General features: G+C 41.3%; 4 protein-coding genes across 5 annotated transcripts; 2 read left to right on the forward strand and 2 right to left on the reverse strand.

Moving 5' to 3' along the window:
• Positions 1-147: 147 nt before the first annotated feature.
• Positions 148-2,099, forward strand: LOC144182730 (BET1-like protein). Its single transcript, XM_077710277.1, has 4 exons — positions 148-238; positions 550-635; positions 1,294-1,350; positions 1,460-2,099. Exons 1-4 carry the CDS (start codon positions 217-219, stop codon positions 1,625-1,627), a joined length of 333 nt encoding a protein of 110 aa, XP_077566403.1. The 5' UTR covers positions 148-216; the 3' UTR covers positions 1,628-2,099.
• Positions 2,100-2,523: 424 nt separating this feature from the next.
• Positions 2,524-10,990, forward strand: LOC144193357 (deformed epidermal autoregulatory factor 1 homolog). 2 transcript variants are annotated; one of them, XM_077712195.1, is made up of 13 exons: positions 2,524-2,980; positions 4,761-4,858; positions 6,147-6,270; positions 6,376-6,525; positions 6,834-6,973; positions 7,072-7,137; positions 7,652-7,687; positions 7,786-7,909; positions 7,995-8,123; positions 9,455-9,726; positions 10,103-10,201; positions 10,413-10,499; positions 10,735-10,990. In XM_077712195.1, the coding sequence occupies exons 1-13, from the start codon at positions 2,800-2,802 to the stop codon at positions 10,834-10,836; spliced, it is 1,608 nt and encodes a 535-aa protein (XP_077568321.1). In that variant the 5' UTR covers positions 2,524-2,799; the 3' UTR covers positions 10,837-10,990. The 2 variants fall into 2 exon arrangements, with proteins under 2 accessions (XP_077568321.1, XP_077568322.1); XM_077712196.1 differs by lacking the exon at positions 6,147-6,270 and having other exon boundaries at positions 2,525-2,980; positions 6,414-6,525.
• A 441-nt stretch (positions 10,991-11,431) lies between these two features.
• On the reverse strand, positions 11,432-17,237 carry LOC144214671 (D(4) dopamine receptor-like). Its single transcript, XM_077743251.1, has 4 exons — positions 16,632-17,237; positions 15,862-15,974; positions 13,151-13,710; positions 11,432-11,850 (listed from the first exon to the last, which is right to left on the reverse strand). Exons 1-4 carry the CDS (start codon positions 16,872-16,874, stop codon positions 11,618-11,620), a joined length of 1,149 nt encoding a protein of 382 aa, XP_077599377.1. The 5' UTR covers positions 16,875-17,237; the 3' UTR covers positions 11,432-11,617.
• Positions 17,238-18,452: 1,215 nt separating this feature from the next.
• Positions 18,453-21,412, reverse strand: LOC144187929 (cytosolic 5'-nucleotidase 1A-like). The gene is made up of 6 exons (XM_077710652.1): positions 21,192-21,412; positions 20,516-20,629; positions 20,312-20,444; positions 19,716-19,838; positions 19,452-19,573; positions 18,453-18,826 (listed from the first exon to the last, which is right to left on the reverse strand). Exons 1-6 carry the CDS (start codon positions 21,225-21,227, stop codon positions 18,590-18,592), a joined length of 765 nt encoding a protein of 254 aa, XP_077566778.1. The 5' UTR covers positions 21,228-21,412; the 3' UTR covers positions 18,453-18,589.
• Between the last annotated feature and the right edge of the window lie 95 nt (positions 21,413-21,507).

The raw sequence follows: 21,507 nt of genomic DNA on the forward strand, positions 1-21,507 counted from the left end.
TTTTAACTGTGCACTTAATAAATTATAGTTGATGTTGAAATGAAAAACGAAATGTTTGAAAATCGGTTTAAAATTGAGCAATTTATTCTTATTTCAATTTACAGTAACTTTTTATTTTACGTTTTAATCGAGTTGTTTATGTGAGTGACGTCACTTAAACCTGTATCGAATCAGGTTTGGTTCCGAGCGTGAATTCCATCGTGACGTCACCCCAACATGGCGGTAGACTGGAACCGAGGTATATATACTATTTGTTTTGACACGTCCAAACCTGGAAAATAACATCGACGAAAAAAATATTTGAGAGAATTTTATACGTTTTCACTTAACGACTATTTTATTAGCCAGAGAACTGATTTGTCGTTTTGTTAGACGTATAATAAGAGTCGGAAGTTGACGTGTTCTTTACCATCTGACGAAGTGTTCGTATGCGTGCTTTGACCATCTATGAATTTTTTTTAATTAAAACATATGATAGGCGTTTTATGTGCTGTGTATCATACAATGAACGCTTTTGTCACAGAGGGTGTAACGTGCTTTTTCTGCTAGGGCATGGCTCCGTGGAGGACATGCTGGACGCTGATAACAAGCGCCTGGCTGACAGTTTGGTCACAAAAGTGTCCCGACTCAAATCTGTAAGTAACTCCTGCTTCATTCAAGACAAACTACATTCATTTAACAAACACCATTCATTGAAATGTTTAGTTTAAATTTCATGGTGTCAACAAAAAAAGCACAAGAAGCAGTAAGAATATCAATTGCACATATAATCAATATCAAAAAACCAAGCAAACTGCATGGTTGACTTTTTTTCTAGATTAACCAGATAGCATTTAAAAATCAACAAATTTAAAATATGTTCTCATCTCTGATCTGTCATCCATTTTTTCATTTAATTTTCTGAACCACTCTACCCTCACTAGGATTGTGGGGGGTGCTGGAGCCTATCCCAGCTGACTTTGGGACAGAGGCAGGGCACACCCCGAATTGGTGGCCAGCCAATCGCAGAGCACAATGACACAACCAACCATTCACGCTCACACTCGTACCTAGGAGCAATTTAGAGTGTCCAATAAGCCTACCATGCATGTCTTTGGAATGTGGGGAGAAACCGGAGTACCCGGGGAAGAACCCACGCAGGCCTAGGGAGAACATGCAAACTCCACACATTGTCGACCGACTTTGATTTGAACCCAGGACCCCCACCACATGATTTTTTCTATATTGTTCCTTATTTTTCTATTAAGTAATGCATTCTCTGCCAATTTAACATTGTGCAACCTTCATTGACAGCTGGCATACGACATTGACAGAGAAGCCGAAGATCAGAACGACTATTTGGACAACATGGTGAGTTTCAAACCACATATCACCCAGTGGATGTAATGAATCTAGTTTCAGAATCAAAGTGGCAAGTCAAGTTAGAACTTTTTCAAATGTTTTTTTTCCTGTCCAACAGGACTCCAATTTCCTTAGCACTTCGGGCCTGCTGGGCGGCACCGTGAAACGCTTCTACAACACGATACGCTCAGGACGTGACAATCGGCGCATCATGTGCTTTATTGCCATCGGCATGATTGTCATCTTCTTCCTGATCTATTACACCTATACAAGAATGCGCCGCTGACCAGCTAGGCATCTCTGAGCCACTCCCGCACTTGAGGATCCCCAGGACTGAATGGCAAAAATGAAGAAGCTGAGGCAAAGAGATGACCTGCAGGGAGCAGCAAAGGAATGAAGTTAGCTGGAACCAAAAGACTTTAAAAAAAAATTATGTCCAATTAGATTTAACAAGAACTGATGACACAAGAACATCTGCGGGAGAAATGTGGATTATTATTTGGTCAAATTGAAGATTTTTCTGTACATATGTAGTTTCTTACTAATACATTCAAAGATCATTTGTAAAAGAGGGGTTATTAATTGTAAATGTTTGTAATACCACATATGGCAGGTGACTGCTACATATTTATTAATGTTTTTTGTTCAAACCAACATGAAAATGCTCATTTCTTGCCAGATTGTTGCCATAGTTATCTAACAATTTAATTCTGCTCTTGTTGACATGACTCTTCAAATAAATAGTTTTTATTACTAAATTACTGATTATTTGCTTAATGTTGTTATTTTCTTATGTTGTATTCACCAATATGTAATGCTTAATTTGTTATGACTTGTGTTGGTAGGATTAATAATGTTGCTGTGGTATCCAAATTTAGTTTCCCCTTGTCCGGTAGTTTCTTTAAAATAAATCTTTCCTGCTTGTTTATCAGCAAAACTAGTTTTAAAAGATGATAAGTGCTACAAACTTTCTGGATTTGACGCTTGTCTGGTTCCCACTGGTACAGAAAGCATGCAAATTTTGCAGGGGTTTTATATACAAGCAATTTCCATTGAGCTGTTATTATGCATCTGTCAACATCTTGAACAAATGTAAAGCAAATCATGACGGAGTCCTTCGTGGAAAGAGGCACTCAATTCGGTTGCACTCGTGTCCGCTCGGCTATTTCCGGCGTGTCGTGACGTCGTCATTCGTGCAAAGAAGCACTCGATTCGGTTGAACTCGTGGTCGCTCGGCTATTTCCGGCGAGTCATTGTTTCGTAGACTTGTAGACAAACAAGCAGCGTGGAGGCCTTACCCGTCGAGCAACATTATTTTGTTTCGCACAACTGTGCATTTTTGTTCATTTTATCTGCGTAGAAAAGGCAATATCAGCCACATTGTGACGGTGTGCTTCCTCGGCGTTCCCCGTGGCTCTTCGGTGGCATTCGGCTCTCGTCGTGCCGTTCGCCGGAGGAATGGACGAAACGGAATCAGCCACGAAGGCGCTCGGGCTGGATGAACCGCCCCAGCGGGCGGGCTCGGATACCGAGTCGGAGGCCGAAGTCTCCACGATGTCTGTGATAGCAGCCCCGGTAAACATCGACATGGGAGCCGAAGCGATGCCGAACGCCGACGAGGCCGAGTCGGCTTTCTCAGGCAAGTCGCCGAGTTCCGAGCGAGGATGCAGGCCGCAAATTCCGCAACGTCACAGCAATAGTTGCGACGCGAAAAATAAGAAAGTTGAACCACTTTCCGCATAACACTTCAACGTTGTAGTATTGTAACAGAAAAGAAAACGAATGTATTTAGTTTTTATTTGAATTAATTACAATGAACTCGTTGTCATTTTAAGTTAGTTATTTGTCAGTGGAAGTATTTCTATAGACACCCTTTACTTTTTCGGTTATTTATTAATTTTTTTTTTAAAGAGAGGATTGAAATCTTTTTTAAAAATATATTTATTTACATAGAAGTATTGGTGACCCGAGTGGTGCTCACTGTGTGGAGTTTGCATGTTCTCCCAGGGCTTGTGTGGGTTTTCTCTGGGTACTCTAGTTTTATCCCACATACAAAAAACATGCAGGGCAGGCTGGGGAGCTCAACTCTGGTCCTCGGGGGCCCCCAACCCATGTCTCCCTTCATCACCACACCTGAATCAAATAATTAGCATCGTTATCAAGCTTCTGGACAGCGTTGATCATTTCGGGTGTGGTAAAAGAGGGCCTTCAAGGACTGGAGTTGGGCACTCTTGCTCTAAATTGCCCTATGTATGGTAACCCTAGTGCCCGCAGTTATTTGGGATATGCTCCAGCACCCCCCGTGATCCTTATGAGGATAGCCAGTTCAGAAAATGAATGAATGATGGTGATAGGTCCAATTTGAATATGGTTTGGACATCACTTGATTACATTGGCAGTGAAACCGGAAATACAGCAGAAAAACGGAATAAAGCCATTATGTCCACCAATACTGGAATGACCTCAAACAACTTTTATGTTGCAATCATTATCCACACTCCCTATTCTTACAAAGGTTTTGAGGGTGCAAGGTGCTATTGTTTGACTATGGGCAAACTGAACAGTTTGCTAGCCAATTGCAGAGTTGTAAAAGCACTCATCCAACACGCTCATTTTCATACTTACCTTTTGGAGTGATCACTCAATCTAAAATCCATGTTTTTGGAATCAGAGAGGAAACAGGATATATTTGGAGATAATCTAATCAAAACTTGCAAAATACAATTGGAAAGTTATATAACTGAATGTTCTTACTCAATCACTTTTACTTTGAAGATATCAATTGGGTTTAATAAAAAGAGATGCAATGCACGGTTCACCCTAATAATAGTCAATGTAATTCAATTAAGATTTGCCCAAAACAACAATGCCTGTGTTGTTCCCTGTACTGTTACATAACTAACCGAGCTTCACTGATTTGGTCTTTAGAACATAAGAAACCTTCTAGCTCTAGCGTCACAGGGTCTCGTAAAGAAACAGAGTCATTTACTAATTAGATCAAGAGTTCATTGCCATCGAGAGTAAATTAGCCTCATGCTTTGTCTGTAATGGTTAAACAAATACGATAAATACAAAGGCAACTTGACTGAACCATTTCCACACTGAATTACTACTTACCTGTAATTACATTTTTATTATAATCCTGTCAACCTGGAAAAAAATGTTGTCCAATCACGTTTGTTTTGAAATTCCCCAATCTATGTGAAGTAATTGAAATACTGCTAAAAAGGAATGAATGCGATTAACTTCTCTCATTTAAACAATTTAATGGTACAATTCCTTTGTTTGTCGTCGTCTGGTGGCTGTTTAATTTATGATATAATGTCCATGTGATATGTAGACCACAAATGGCATTGTGTTGTGAGGTGTATTTTACTTTTAAAGTACACTTTTTGTGATTTTATTATGTCCTTGTGTAGAAGTGTCCACAGTAGCGGTGGAAGACGTTCAGGCTACAGACGACAATGTTTTCACCAACCCGGTGGACGGAGTGGAAACCCTTCCAGAACACGTTTTGGTGCAGCATCACACACGCACGTACACACAAATACATAGTTCCATATTTGTTCGATTTTCCAATGCCATATTTCATAGCTGTCAACTTATACGTTTTTTGGAGCATTTCAAATTGTGTACACCGCATAACAACTTTTGTGTGGGATTTTTGTTAAGTAATTTTTTTTTGTAAAACCGATCTCGTTTTAACCAATTCAGCTCTAATCCGGATCGTCTCGGTTACTGGTAGCAGATGAAAACGTCATCGGTGACTGCTAATAGTATTGTCATACTTTAAGCATATATTACATTTATATATATATTTTCCTATATTAATATAGCGCATCAGAAAATTTGGTGAAAATGTTAGACTTTTATGTGCGTCCTCTGTGAGTGAATTGGTGCTCCGTTGCATTTGTTCGTTTATTTTTTTTATCGCTTAAAAAGGAGAATTGCAAACATTAATACGGGGAGCAATTGGCTGAGATTGACAGGTATGATATTGGTTTGAATAGTTTCACAATTTTAATGTTTAAAATGGGGACCTTATTGATTATGGATAGAAGTTAAAAAAAAAGAATAATTGAGATCAGGCTTTCTGTAGATTTACATTTCTGCGATGAGACATAAGTTGTTCAAACTTCTTGGAAAGCTTAGATAATTTTTTCCCCCTCAAAATCCTAGTAAACATACAAATGTTTCTTGACTACCGTTTTGCCTTGATTCCTTCTCTTTGTTGAATTGAGGCCTGTTTTTCTTTAAATGTCATTTGTGTCATCCTGAAAGACTTGTGACTGCGGTTCTGGTGATTTATGTAAAACAGAAACTCCTGGGAAGCTTTTCAGCTTTCAAGTTTTCTCTAATCCTATTTGTGCCTACAACAATTTGTGAAAGTGGGAAAGTCATATTAGACTGTTATTATTTCGAATACCAGTGGGTAAACTGTAAACACTCCATACATATACACTGTCCGAGGGGTGTTTTTTTTTATTTTATGTCTGACCATGGACACCCCGTGATGTTATTTTTTAAGGCTGAAAAACGGTTAGTCTAGCAAAGGGGTTGGAAACCTTTTGACAGAGAGCGCCATGAACAATTCATATTTTCAAATGTTATTCCTTGATAGCCATATTGAGAATTTAAACGTAGATATACATGAAAATGTGTGCCATTTTTAGTAATTTCACCACTTTTAAAGCATAAAAAGTCTTTTGGTGCGACTTTTTGGGCAATGTATACTCAGATGCAACTTATAGTCCAAAAAAAATAGGGTATATGTGTGTATTTCAATAGAAGTTTGCGTGTGATAGAGTGGAAGGAGCAATCTTGAGCTTGGTGAGGGTCTGGGTAGCCCGAAGACAACACTGATGGTTGTCCACGCTGAGTCGGATATTGTAGAAGACAGACTCAAGTCCAACGCTACCATCTCAACAGGTGTCGTTTAGTGTTTGGGTGTGCATGTGTGGTTTTGTAATTATCAGTGAATCCTTTTAAAAGGAACATATGTGCCTCACTAAGTCAGGGTGTTTTATTGTCCAGGACTGGTGACTCCACCCAACCTTCTGACTCCTCCACAGGACAAAGAGCGCAACTCAAAGTACAACTGGGATCCATCTGTTTACAACAGTGAGCTTCCGGTGCGATGCCGGAACTCCAGTGGCATCCTTGTCAAGAGCCGTCTTGGTTCAGGTGATCACATGACCCACAACCTTGTATTATTCCATAATGGAGGTATGCGATTCAAAATTGTGGCAATAATATACAAACCTGTAAGTAAACAGCACAACGCTGAATGAAGAATACACTTTATTGTCAACCTTTTTTTTAGAATTTTTGTATGCAATTGCATTGCATGAGTGGAATATGTTATGGGAATTCTTTTGATCTGTAGCATCATGGTGGTCCATTTTATACATTTGTACCCACTATGTCACAATTTGCTGTATCCATATGACCTCGTGTAGTTCAGTTAACCAAATTTTGTTTGGTGTGTTCAGGCGGTAAAGGTCGCTGCATCAAACACAATCAACAGTGGTTGACACCGACAGAGTTTGAGGGACTGGCAGGTCGTGCCAGCAGCAAAGACTGGAAGAGGAGCATTCGATATGCAGGAAGGCCTTTGCTCTGCCTCATACAGGTCCAAACATTTCTACTGTTTAACCACTTACATTAATGAGTAATTACAGCACTTGGACTGTGTGGTCTAATTCTTGGATGGCTTATGACTATGTACAGGATCGCATCCTGAACCCTCACGCTGCCTCGTGCACATGTGCAGCCTGCTCTGACAGCATGATTTTGGTGAGTTGCTGAAGTATCATTATATTCATTCAATTTTCACATGATGATTAATGGCGCGGGGCAGCCTGGTGGATCAGTGGTTAACGCTCGGGACTCACAGTTCTGGGGTCTTGGGTTTGATCCCAGGTGAGTCATTCTATGTGGAACTAGCATGTGGCTTGTGTGGGGTTTCTCTGGGTACTCCAGTCTCCTCCCATCTTCCAAAAACATGCATGATAGGCTGGTTGAACACTCCAAATTGCCCCTATGTATGACTGCGACCGTAAATGGTTGTATGCCCCCTCGTGCCCTGCGATTGGCTAGCCAACTATTCAGGATGTCCCACACCTGGTGCCCGAATACCCTCCAGGACCCCTTGTGACCCTTGTGAGGATAAGCATTTCAGAAAATGAATGAAAAAACATGATTTGTTCCATTTGTCCTTCCTGGCAATTCATTCCCTGTATATCATTTATTCTGCTACTTGATATTCTAAATCATGCATATATGATTTTTATTATGCTTTTATTGCAAGGATGGAGACTCCATGGAAGAAGAAAATATCACAATGGTATTTTTCACTTTTACAATGAATCTTTTGACTCTTGTTGGATTGTTTATGTGTACCTAATAATATGACTGTTTGAAGCAACTTCTTATTGTCTTTAGAACGGACCAGTACGTCTCTTTGTCCCATACAAGAGGAGGCGTAAAGACACAGATCCATCGCCCCTTTCCATCAAAAAAGAAACTCAGGCCAGCAAAAACATCACATTGACCCCAGGGACCACCTGTGAGTTCAATCCCCAATGTCCACTCTATCCCAGTGTAGTCACATCCAATCATACAAAAATGGTGTTGTCATGATTGTCCCACAGTTACAGTGTCACCCGTTGGTCAGATCACCCCGTCAGGCACGTTGACATTCGAACGCTCGCCCACTGGTGACGCGGCCACCATTATCTCAGACCCCTCTGCACAGAGCGAGGTGTACGCGGACACAACAGGTAGAGTATAATTATTATGAATGCCATTTGTGACACAATTACCTCTAGATACAATCCATCTATCATATATTGCACTGTTCTAAAACTGTACTGTGTGTGGTTGAAGACTCAGAATTGAAAATAGCTCCATCTAGCCTATTACCAACTGGAGTTTGTATGGAATGGGTAGGGGCCAGGAAATCTGGGAATTGTACTTGAACTCACGGTCCAATGACCTAGATGTGGGTAATTGGAAGAAAATGTATAGCTAGACAAATGGATGTTCTCCTGTAGTGGAGCACTTCTATAGGGTACTGCGTATAGAACATCATTCCTTTAGAAGACGCCTCGTCCTGATAGGTTACAGCCTCATTGTAATGAGATCTCGGGAGACACCAGTCGTGGACACGTGTCCCCTTGCTGAATGCCACTTGAATAATGAATGATAATGTCATCTTATCATAGATGTTGCAAAGTGGACGACCCATATGAAACTTAACCTATATGAAAGATATCAGCGAATACCACAAGTTCAGAAGCAGAATCAGGTTTTGACTTTTAACAAACACGACTCAATTCTCCAGTCATTTTGTGGTTCAGGTTTCAAAGAATTGACTCGGTCAAGCAAATCTTTGAGTAGAATCCTTATGCAAAACTTGTGTTAATACCATCACTAAAGCATTGCTTTTTTTGTGTTAACAGTACAGATATTGATTCTTAGATATTGATCAATCTTAAGTCTCTGAGGCCATTTTGATTGCTACAATTTTTTTATTGCTTGAAAAAGCCCATTCACACCATTGTTTTAAAGGAAAATTTAGGTCTTTTTACGTAAAATGTTTTCTTGGAAAATGTATTAGTACCTTGCTTGAACTCTTAGGGTTGTTTTTCCTGCCAGGAATGTCTGAGGGAGGGTATTAATTTGATGGATGTCATTAATGCTGGACATCTGGTCAGGTCAGTGTGGTTGATGCCAAGAAGGGTACAGTTGCCAAAAGGTAGGTCAGCCACCTTGGAGGCTGACACTTGAACCTGGATACACTCTGGCCCAATTCACGCTATTACTCCATCAAATTGTAAAATTGAGAAAGTAGTCTAGTAGTTAAGTCAGAGATTTCTTTCTAAAGACATAACATGCATGAGGATAATTGCTGGAAATGTGCGTAGACTGGGGACTAAGTAAAAAGCTGACTTTTCAGTGATTGAAGGGTCAACAGTTGAAATCTCAACACAGGCTTTCCAGTATCAAAGTGTTTACTCCCAGATCCTCAAAATTTGATAACAATTTGATGGTAAAGTTTACATGTAGACATAGGATGTGTCTTAAGATTTCTCTCTTTCTGTCCTGCCAGTGTTGACAGCCTTACCGGCATTGGCACTGTCTCCCCAGGCTAAGATGGCAGTGACATCCCCCTCAGCCTCACTGATGGGTACGCTGGAGGTGAGGCCAATAGTGGGGCCGGTGGCCGGGGCAACCATGGCAATGGGGCCTCCGCTCTTGAGCGAGAGCCCAAAGAACACCTGGCTGTACCTGGAGGAGATGGCTAATACCCTCATGAGCAATGTGCAAAATCTCAAAGTCCTGATCGAACAGGCCAAGAGGGAGAATAAAGTACACAAGGAAGTAAGCATGTAGCATCAACACACCCTAAAACAGGATAATAAACACCCACAGGGTAATCACACGCATTACAGCACACATACTAAAGATAACCAGTCACAATGTGAAGAGAATCACTCTCAACACACCCGCAAAGCAAAATAAATGCTCAAATTTGACATGATTATCATAGTTTGAAATCAACTGAATTGAATACTTTTATTGTCATTATACAAGTATAATGAGTATACTGTAATCCCTCGAATATCGCGGTTAATATGGGCCAGATATTCTAAAAACGGGAAATTAGGGTCACCAAATATTCTGTGATTTAGAGGGATTACAGAACCTTCTCCCTTGAGTACAAAGACCTCATCGGCTGTTCTTTTTTTGTGTTCAGTGTGCTGTCAGTCAGTCCTTCCAGAACCAGATTACATTCCAGACGTCAGATGATTCTCAAGCCAAACGGAGCACGGACATAACAGAGGTTATCCTTAATGTAGGTTTTTTTATTTTTTAAATGTCTGCATTGCTCAGCAACTCATCCAGAATTATCCAGAGTGATCTTGTATTTCTGTGTTTCCTATCTTTATACTAAAGCAACATGCATTCCATTATCAATGCATGTTTTTGTGATTAGTTTAGATTTAATCAGACATTTTGCAACATTACACATTGGTTGAAATGTGTCAAAATGTGTTGTTTTGCAGATGTGCGAGAATTGTGGCCGTTTAGCCCAGAGCGAGTGTACGGGTTGTCGTAAAGTCAACTACTGCTCAACTTTCTGTCAGAGGAAGGTGAGTGAGGTTCTATATGGATTACTGTATTATCTGGACTATAAGTCACACTTTTTTTATTCATAATTTGGCAGGAGAATGCAACAAATACTCAAGTGTGACTTGTACCTCTTTTGTTTTTCTTTGACCACTATGTTGTTTTTGTTGTTGTTGACTATACCTATTTGAAAAACTGTTAGGTTAATAGTTGCCCATATATTCTGTAGATAAAATCATAAATTGTGTTGTTGAGCAGGACTGGAGGGAGCATCAAAATGCCTGCTTTCAATCAGGAGGAGGCGGGGTTATCCCAGAGGATGAGCCAATGGCATCTGTTGGCATGGACAAAATGAAATAAAAAGGACCCCCCTTTCGACTTGAATTCTCCATTGATGGAGAAATGTCTACTGATTTAAACCAAAGAATATTTATTTTTATGTAATTCTTCACAGAAGGAATTTTCACTATTATAATATGATTATCTTATTAAATTTATTTTGTATTTTGTTAAATACCAGAGTGACTTTTTCTCCCTTACATCAGTTGATTCACTTTCAGTGTTTATGATGTTAAAAATTAGTGGAAAAGGTCTGTTAAAACCCAATTGCTTTTAAAAAAATCTTGATGTATTTGAGAAATAATTAAAAACACACATTTTATATACATACTACACATCCATATTTTCATCTATCAGTTCTTTCCATTTTTCAAAGGCTTCTTTAGGACATATTCTTTTGTTTATGAACTTGACAATTGAGGTGCGTTAGACACATTTCGCCCCAAAAAATGTATTTTCTAAATGTCTATTGCGATATTAGATCTTAAATATTAGTCCTCTACAGATTAATTTCATTTTTGCCATTTTCTTACTGACTGTTCCATTTTTTCATCATCACAAACATTCTACATTGTTTTTTAGATGAACAGGAAGAAAAACAAATACAGATTTGCGATGATTGCTTTTATTGTGAACAGAATTAGAATTACAAAATGAAGAGGCGCAAATCTCCATTCTTTCACTTTTTTCCTTCAACTCCAGCTTGTTTGCATTAAAACTTGCAAAGTAGGAATTCCGAACAGGAAGCGCTAGAAGCTAGAAAGTGGAAGAATATTCCATCTTATTTAAAAAAAAAAAAATCCTAACCCGCTGATGCGGCGTGGCAACGGAAGGTGCAGCACCGTCGTAGAAAGTTTTTGAAAAAGCGTCGAAACTCCGTGTTAAAGACGGTGTAAATGATGGGATTGAGTGCGCTGTTGACGTAACCGAGCCACGTCGCCACACTCATGACAGCAGGCGGTATCTCGCACGCCTGGCAGCGAGCGCGCACAGTGTGCAGCACAAAGAACGGCGTCCAACACAATAAGAACACACCTGAGGGACAAAAATGAAAACAGGTGAGTAAAAGTAAAAAAAAAATGGCACTTGACATTGAAGTGAACATCAATGTCATTGAGGAGCTGTTCATTCCTAGAATAAAAGCACTCCATCCCGGGACCACTTTAAGGGTCCGTATGATGTTTGGGAGAAACCTTCATTACCAACATTTCTTCTGTGGCAGGTGATGTTCTTGAAATTTCTATTCCATATTTTCCATAGGGCCTGGCATTTGAGCAGCATTTACTTGATAATTGGCTTTGAGGATTAAAGGCCTGTAGGATTAGCCTTTTCGTGCTACAGCACTTCTATGCATTAACGCCGGCTATGACCACTTCACGGGCGTACATTGATTACTTGAAAACTCATCGCAGGTGGAGGTGAGGTGTCTGTGCCACAAAGATGGAGGGATGACGTTCAGTAGCTTCTATACGCAGGCACTATACATTTTCTGTCATTCACACTGAGTGTGGAAAACTGACTGTTTAGGTTCTGCCTTGTATTTTATCTCCATGACATTTTACACAGAACAGTGAGAGAGAATATTCATACGTTTTCTATATGGCTAACCCTCACACGGATCAGGGGGGTGCTGGAGCCTATGCCAGTAAAAGTGATACTTTTATAAACAACTACAGTGTTAAGTAGTATTAAGGTAATATCAACTAGATTTGTAGTTACTTATTCATAGTTTATCTCATCTCTCATGTTCTGAACCGCTTTATTCTCACTAGGTTCACGGGGGGTGCTGGAGCCTATCCCAGCTGACTTTGGGTCAGCGACGGGGGACACCCTAAATTGGTGGTCAGCCAATTGCAGGGCACAAGGAGACAAACAACCATTGACGCTCACACTCATACTTAGGGGCAATTTAGAGAGTCCAATTAGCCAATCATGCATGTTTTTGGAATGTGTGAGGGAACCGGAGTACCCGGAGGAAACCCACACAGGCTTAGGCACATGCAAACTCTACATAAGTGAACCAACCTGGGCTTGAACCAGGATCCCAGAGCTGTGAGGCCAATGCAATTTAGAGAGTCCAATCAGCCAACCATGCACGTTTTTGGAATGTGGGAACCGGTGAAAACCCATGCAGGCCTGGGAAAACATGCAAACTCCACACGAGTGAATCGACCTGGATTTGAACCCAGGACCCCAAAACACTAAATCACTCATCCGTCGAATCGCCCACTTTTACAAATATGTATACTTATAAAATGTATGCATTGAATCATTTATGTACACTATATTGCACAACTGTAGGAAATTGTCAGAGTAGTATATTATTGGTCCTCACCTACAACCACAGGTAGCACTTTCATGGCCTTCCTCTCTCGGGTGTTGATCTTAGCTCGACTTCTCCGCCTCGGCTCCGGTTTGAACTTCATCTCGGCGAAGCTCACTGCCGGCACCCGGCTCGGGGGCGGGAAGGCGGCGGTCCCGGTCGGGTCCGGTTCTTCCGCCGGCTCCCTCTCTATAACGGGCGGCAAAAGTGGCGGCAAGCCGGCAGGCAAGGAGGCGGCATTGGCCTCGCGGAGCTTGCGGCAAGCCTGGATGCTCCGGCGAAGCTTGGCCTTGCGCGCCTCCTCCCAGCGCCGCAGTCCGCGGAACATTCCGCAATAGAGCAGCAGCATGATGGGACACGGGATGAAGAAGGAGCACACGGAGGAGTAGAGGACGTAGTCTGCGTTCTCCAGCTTGCACTCGCCAGGATGGCGGCCCTCCACGTTGTTGATGCCTAGCATGACAGGAGAGGCCACGGCCAGGGCCAGCACCCACGTGGCCGACAACAAGACAGTCTGCCGCAAGTCAACGTGCTTGCGGTTGTAGTTGAGCGGGATGAGGACCGCGATGAACCTGCAGACCAGCACACCATTGGAATCAATGCTCTTAGGTTTCGTGATCATCCGTTTTTGGGTCAAAAAATGCAGATACATTCAAAGATACTTGATGTTATGTTCTCTCTTCTTTTTTTGTCAATGTGTGTGAAAACAAACTTATTATCAGAGAACATACTGACCCAGACAACATTTTTTTTTCCCGCAATTATTTTAAAATGTTTAATACACTTTTCACAACCTCCCCTTTTTTCCCCAAAAAGTACTCAGTGGTGGTGGACTACAATATATGACATTGTGTTTTTGACAAGCAATGAACTATTTGGCTTCAATTCAGAGATGTCTATCCTCGACAATGAGGTTGAAATGAGTGATAATTTACTATCAAGTTTCCCAGGTAATGTGAATTGGACTTTTATCGCTGTCCATGGTAGTGAAAGAACCCCTTCCCCCCACCCCCATGTTTATCCAATAATGGATCAGATTCTTTACTCTATCTTGAAATCTATCATTTTATAAATGTTTTGGCCAGAGGTAAAATGGAAATGTTCCCTGCTCAGTTCCATTTTCTTTTTTAACTTGCCATATTGCTGCATAGGGTGCTCTGGGCGTAGGTGAGGAGGAAACCAGAGTACCCAGAGAAAACCCACCCAAGACCAGGGAGAACATGCAAACACTACACAGTAAAGACCAACCTGGGATCGAACCCTCGACCCCAAAAGTGTGAGGCCGACGCGTTAACCATTCAGCTGCTGCTCTGTTTAGGTTAGGGTTAATTAATCCGAATTACAGGTGAAGTCATTAGATCACGACGTCTGTGTTTTGTTTTGTTTTTTTAAACTACATTTAGACAAAACTGGTTTCCACCCAATTATAGGGCATATAGACAAATAAATATTGACTAATAAGTGTTTCGCTAACATATTTTCAAAATGTGGGATAAATCACAGTAAAAATTAAACAAGAACGACATAAGACATCGCAGTTGTGAGGCGGACGTACTAACCACTCGTTCACTATACTTCCCGCATTCTGTTTTCTTTCCCTTAGTCCTTCAAACTCCCCCAATAATGCCCCTCTGTCCTACTGGTATTTATCATCAGCTTGGCCACCGTCCGTCTGCGCCATAATCACATTTTCTAGCATAAGTGGTTAAGATTGGAGGCGCTTTTTTGAGGTCCCCAGGCCCCAAGCGATATCCCTCAACATGGCCATAATCTCATTTCGCGCTGGCTATGTTTTTACAGGAAAAACATCCAAATGTTTTGGAGGCGGGCGGGCGTTTGGGGGCATATTTGCCGCCCCACCCCACCACTACCAGCAAACGGTCTGCTTTGCAAATTCATTTAAGTGCTGCTGGTTTGCTTTGTAAGAGTCCTGATGGAATTGGATAAATAATAATACAGAATGTCAGTCCTGTATTCGCTCAAAAAATAAATGCTTTCTAGTGTTGGTTACAACACCTTGCCTCTCTCCTGGTACAACAAAAGTAAAAAAAAAACTGCTTCAAGGATTTTTATTGACAATGTCATAATACACTTATATATAGTAGTGCCCTAAAGGAAGAAGCAAGTGACAATGGACATGTTTGTTGTACATTATGTACACATTTATGTTTTTAAAGTTGTTTACGTTCATGTATTGTGCACTATAACTTGACTTGCAACTAGTCCAGGCTGACAACCAATTCAGGGTGTACATATTAGCTATTGTGCAGTCATAGTTGGCTGTGATACGCTCCGGCACCCCTGTAACTCTTGTGATGTCATTTGAATTCCAATTCTTATTGAATCCCTGGATATATCTGACTCCATCAATACGCAGAATAGAAAAAAATGAATTCATTGTTTTATTCAAGTGTGGTGTTTATTAATCCAGGATTGGAGTTTAACCGGGTGTTGTGTTTAACTAGGGTTTATCCTCAATAGTTTTCATGCTTAGACTGAATAGGAATTTTCTCTGTTTTGCTCTTTTTATGGCTTTCATTCTGTGTTTTTTGGTAAGCCACTTGAAGTTTTTAGTGTATACTCGACTAACAGCTTTCAACTTTAAACTTTAAACTAAGGAGAGACAAATTGACCTGCCACACACTCGTAACATCTAGTGCTCATAACTCAAGTTTGTGCCCTAAAGTCATTGGAAAGTTTGAATTCAGGTCACTTCCACATACCTGTCGACGCTGATGGCACACAGGTTGAAGATTGAGGCTGTGCACAGCATGACGTCCATGCTCATCAGGGCATCACACACACCGGTGCTCAGTGTCCACATGCCTCCCTGGAACTGGGACACACATATACACGCAGTCAGTAGGGAGCATGCAAGATTAGAAAGATAACATTAAAAAAACTAGCTTTTACAGGAATTGTACAACAATCAACAATCTGTGCAGCATTTTGTTTGTGTCTTTTGAGTAAAGGTCAGCTGTACTTAGCATATTCCAACATTAGAGAAATGTATTGGTGCTATGGGCCTGCGTGGCTTTTCTCCGGGTACTCCGGTTTCTTCCCACATCCCCAAAAACATGCAGGATAGGCAGGATGAACACTCCAAATTGCCAATGGGTATGAGTGTGAGCGTGCATGCTTGTTTGCCTCCTCGTGCCCTGTGATTGGCTGGCCACCAATTAAGGTTGTCCCCTGCCTGGTGCCCAAAGTCAGCTGGGAGAGGCTCCAGCACCCCGTGACCCTTGTGAAGATAAGTGGTTCAGAGAATAAATGTTTACATGGTCTAGAAAAAAATGAAGGAGAAAGTTATGGGTTGGGGCGGCCTAGTGGCAGGTTGTTAACGTGTCGGGGTCGCAGTTCTGGGCTCTTGGGTTCGAATCCGGGAAGATACAGCAGAGATAAATGGGTTGTGTTAGAGTATTAATATTTCAGTTGTTTGGTTAGATAACAGTGGAAGGAATTGGTAAAAGTTACAATTGATAGAAGTCATCACCTCGGAATAGACAAAAAGCGGCAGCACGAGCACTGCAAGCAGTAAGTCGGCCACCGCCAAGCTCACGATGAAGTAGTTAGTTGTGGTCTTGAGGGCTTTCTCGGTCAGCACGCTGATGCATACAAGCGCGTTCCCAGCGATGATCACCACGATGAGCAGCACGCCCAGAAGCAGCGCCGCCACGTTGTGCCCACCCGCAAGGGGAGGAGAGCCCACGGCAGTGGCGTTGTCCATCATCTCCATCCTCGCTGCCTCCACCACCGCGGCGGCGGAGGCCCCTCTACTGCGTCCCCGGGGGCTCTCATGAAGGACGTCGCGGGTGGTGCTTGAGCTCCATGCCGTTGAGAAAGTACTCCGATTATTATTAGATGAAAAAACTCACCCAAAATGTCCTTGTGGGATCACTGGTGTAGTTCATAAAGAACATTTTGACCGAGAGAAGTTGCGGGGAGTGGAAAAAAAAGCTCCAGAAGACTCACGCTTCATGGGCTGAAAGTGCCCGATGGAAAGTGCGCTCAACTCGGTTGTTATCTGTTGAGTCAGCCGCCGGTCACCGATGGCAGGGAGGCCAAATTAGCCGATTAAAGCCTCTTAAGAGCAGTGATTTGCGGCTGTCCTTCAGCCCTTCCACCCACTTGCAAACCCGCGCTCATGCACGCACATACAGACACTCACAGTGCGCATGCGCCCGTTTCAGTACAAACCCACAACAACCAGGGAATAACACGTGCTTTATACTTTACTCTTTTAATCTTATTTATTTTATTGACTTCATAATGCAATGGAAAACACACAGACCATTTGTTTGAGTACTACTGTGAGATTGTATCTAGTTTTAAAGTGATATTACCAAAGAAGTCTTATTTATACTGTAGTTCTGAGTCTTTTTTGATGTTTAAAGTACTGTAACAAAGGTTATCATACATATTTTCACTTAAGTCTCCTTACATTCTATTCGTGCATCAATTTGATCCTATTCTATCCCCCATTCATTCAATTTATGCGCCGCTTAGGCTCACAGGGGTCGCGGGTGGTGCTGTAGCCAATCCCAGCTGACTTCGGGCACCAGCTGGGGGACACCCTAAATCGGTGGACAGACAATCTCAGGGCACAAGGAGACGGACAACCATTCACGCTCACCCTCAAATCTAGGGGCAGTTTAGTTTTTAGTTGCAACCGATCCAGGAAAGACACTGTAACCAATAAGATTTCTGCAGAAAACAAGAAGCACCTTACTGCAATCCAATGATTGCAATTGTAGGACACCAGATTGGTGACAAGGTGTTCTCTTTATGGGTTGGAATTAAAAACCTCCACCAACTGCGGCCCTTTAGTGGAATAGTTTGCCCACCCCCCTTTCAGTTCAACTAGAAGCGGAGGAAAGGCCAGAAAATAAAGATGAAATTCCCTGAGTAAAATATACAATGGCCACACTCATTGGAATTTTAATGGTTTTAAATGTATTCTTATTGAAATTTCATTTTGCTTTATGTTATTCATTCAGATGAATAAGAGTAACATAACTTTTGACCAAGGGTGTGTTTATATACAAACACTCACAAAAGAAATGGGAGTCATCGAGGTCAGAAAATAAAGATGAAATTCCCTGAGTAAAATATACAATGGCCTCACTTATTGGAATTTTAATGGTATTAAATGTATTCCTGTTAAAATGTTATTTTGCTTTATATATTATTCATTCAGTTGAATAAGAGTAACAAAACCAATGGTGTGTATATACACAAACACTCACAAAGGAAATGATAAAGTAATACAACTCTTTGGGATTTTATTACATCGCATCAACAATAACAAGGGCAAAACTCTATTAAATTAAGACTAAAATATTGGCCTCAAAACAGGTACAGTTCATTGAAGAAAATCAAACCCAAGCAGCTATGACCCCATTTATAAAAATGGTGAAAATGCAGTAAAGATACTGAGCAACATTGACATTATCACTTCAGGTCGCCTCCACCAAGCAGAAAATGAGGCCGCAGCAAGTCCAAGACCGGCCCCTGAGGGGCCCCGGCAAGGCAGTGGGCTTCGTCGGCATTCACGCCATGGGAGCGAAGCGTCACCAATGTGTCGCCTAACCTTTGGCGTCCGCCGTGTGCTGTCATCACCAAAATACTCACGGGACTGTCCAGGACACCGAAACGTTCCCGCATTGCGCCCAACTGGGACCAGAAACGCTGTTAGGATTTGTTCAAACATGGAGCAATGTTAGCAGGTTAGCCTCTTACAAACACCTTTTTATGTACTTTTACAAATATTCATTTTGTTAACCCCTTTATCCTCCCTAGGGGGTGCTGGAGCCTATCCTAGCTGTCTTCAGGCACGAGGCTGGGGACATAATAAATTGGCGGCCATCCAATCACACCCTCTCACTCATACCTATGGGCAGTTTAGAGTGTCCAACCAGCCTACTATGCATTTTTTGGAATGTGGGAGGAAACCGGTGTACCCAGAGAAAACCCACGCAAGCCCAGGGAGAACATGCAAACTCAACACATGTGGACCAACCTAGATTTGAACCCAGGACCCCAGAACTGTGAGGCGGACGCGCTAACCACCCATCTGCCAGATTGCCCACTTTTACAAATATGTACACTTATAAAATGTATGTATTTAATCATTTATGTACACTGTATTGTACAATGTACAGCCTATGATAGCTCATTCCTTATCCGTAACTTCAATTTTTCTGGGAAGAGTTTGCACATGTATCAGGATTGTGTGGGCAGAAACCTTTGGAAAACAGAGTGGATAGGGGCCCTCCAGGACTGGAGTTGGTGGCCTTGCTCTAGTTATTGTTACCTGAGTGGCTGGCGCGAGATTGGCTGGTGTTGTTGTGATGACGTCCTTGTCGCAAAACAATACACGAAGCTGCTCGGATGGGCTCGACCAACTTTGATGGCCCAACAGTGCTGACAGAATACCTGCAAAAACAATAGGGATCTTGTAGTTTTGCAAGCTTCTAAAAGTTCTAAAAATTTCTTTCCCGTATTTCTGAAGTCCAATTTCTTAATTAATAAGGTAATAACAATGTGATTTGCTTGCACCACTGGCAGCTTTACGCACCTTTTTGCAAAGCCTGCGCCGCTTCCTTTGGTTCCGCGGTCAAGAAGAGCTGAACTTGATTTTCGAGTAAACTCTCCACAAAATCCTCCCTTCCCGAAAAACAGAAGCGGCTCACCTCTAGGCCTGCAACATCAAATACAAAACACAAAAGGTGACAACTACCAAGAAGGGGCATATTAATTTGAATAAATTGTTACTTGTTATACTTGCTCAATTGCACTATACTTACACTAACAACAGAGAAGAACTAGTTTATCCAACAACTGTACTTTGATAGATGATCAATCGTTCAGAGATGCAGTTAACATCATTGTTTAAACCTTGGAATTTCAGTCCTTCAACAGTAAACATTTTCAGATTCTGCTGATCCTCCAGAAACATGAAAACAATCACTTAAAATACGTCTTGGAGTTTTACATCGGAAAACAATGATCAGACAATTTTCTGACATGTAACTGACCAAAACAGTAACTGAAGCATCATCAGTTTATATTCGTATTTTTTTGCATTGAATGAATGGAACTTTTTAATAGCATAATACTTTGGCACTTGAAAAGAGTGGATTCATTTGGATCAAGTGAATGCTCAGGGCGTACCGTGATGTTTAGTGCTGCTCACGATGCGAGCACTCTGCTGCTGACGCTCGTCTGTGGTTACCAGAAGCACATCAAAAAGCAGCGACTCGGCAGAATTTGCCGCCACGAGATGTCGGTTCACAGTCTGCAGGGCCTAAATAATCATTTTAAAAGAGCAGAAATATAAATTTTGCTTTTTGCAAAATTCCTTTTGGTTGCACCTACCTCCAACAATGGAAGGGCCGCACCCAAACTTTGGTCTTTGCCATCATCTTCGTCAGTGTCCTCCAATACCGCCGAGCATGAGATGGCAATGACCAGCGCTTGGCTAGAATCTTTCTAAAAACATCAACAACACAATTATTTGATATTTAATTAACCTTAGTTTGATTTGAAAGCAAAAATTTAAGAAATGTAAAGTTTGGAATTTTTGGTTTTCCTCTCAAAAAATGTGTCAACATTTTGAAGGACTATTTTTTTACAGAACGATTGTGTGAAAGGTTGTCTATATGTGCACTGTGATTGGCTGGTGAACCGTTCAGGTTATACCCCACCTCCTGACCACAGTTATCTGGGATAGGCTCCAGCACCCCTGCAAATATAGCAGCTTTATAGGACAATTCGAGAGCAAAATTTTCTACAAAATACAACATTTAGAATATCAGGTTTTTAGAATTAATATGCAATGTTAAAAAATAGCAGGTCTGAAGTGGATTTGCATAATTTATCTACAATATAACATCTGAAAGGGGAAATAAAATCCAGAAAGATTTCTTGTAATCGCATGCATGATCATAGAATTCTGCTTTATCCAATACATCACGAGAAAGGAAATACTTATTTTTCAAATGAAGTTTGGTCACATGTTTGTTGTTGTTGTTTTCTTTTTAGGATTTCTCACCTGCTTCACGTCAACGTTCGCAATGGTGGAGACCATCTCCGCTTGTTTTCAGCAAAAGTAGGGCAAAAAATAATGCAATTATTTAAAAAAATGCACCCACTCAATGTTTACAAATACAACACATTTGGATTTCGGAAAGTTAATAAGAAAAGTTGCTCTATGATCACAAAAGTTCTCTTCCGGCTTTATCTTTTTCCACCTTGTTTTCTTTCTCTTCGTGATGGGCGTTGACCAATCACATTTGCTATTCAATACCACCACCTATTGGCAAAGAATAAAAACGTGTTACTATTTAAAAAACATTAGCAACGTATAT

Source organism: Stigmatopora nigra, chromosome 2 (assembly GCF_051989575.1).
Source record: "Stigmatopora nigra isolate UIUO_SnigA chromosome 2, RoL_Snig_1.1, whole genome shotgun sequence".
NCBI lineage: Eukaryota > Metazoa > Chordata > Actinopteri > Syngnathiformes > Syngnathidae > Stigmatopora > Stigmatopora nigra.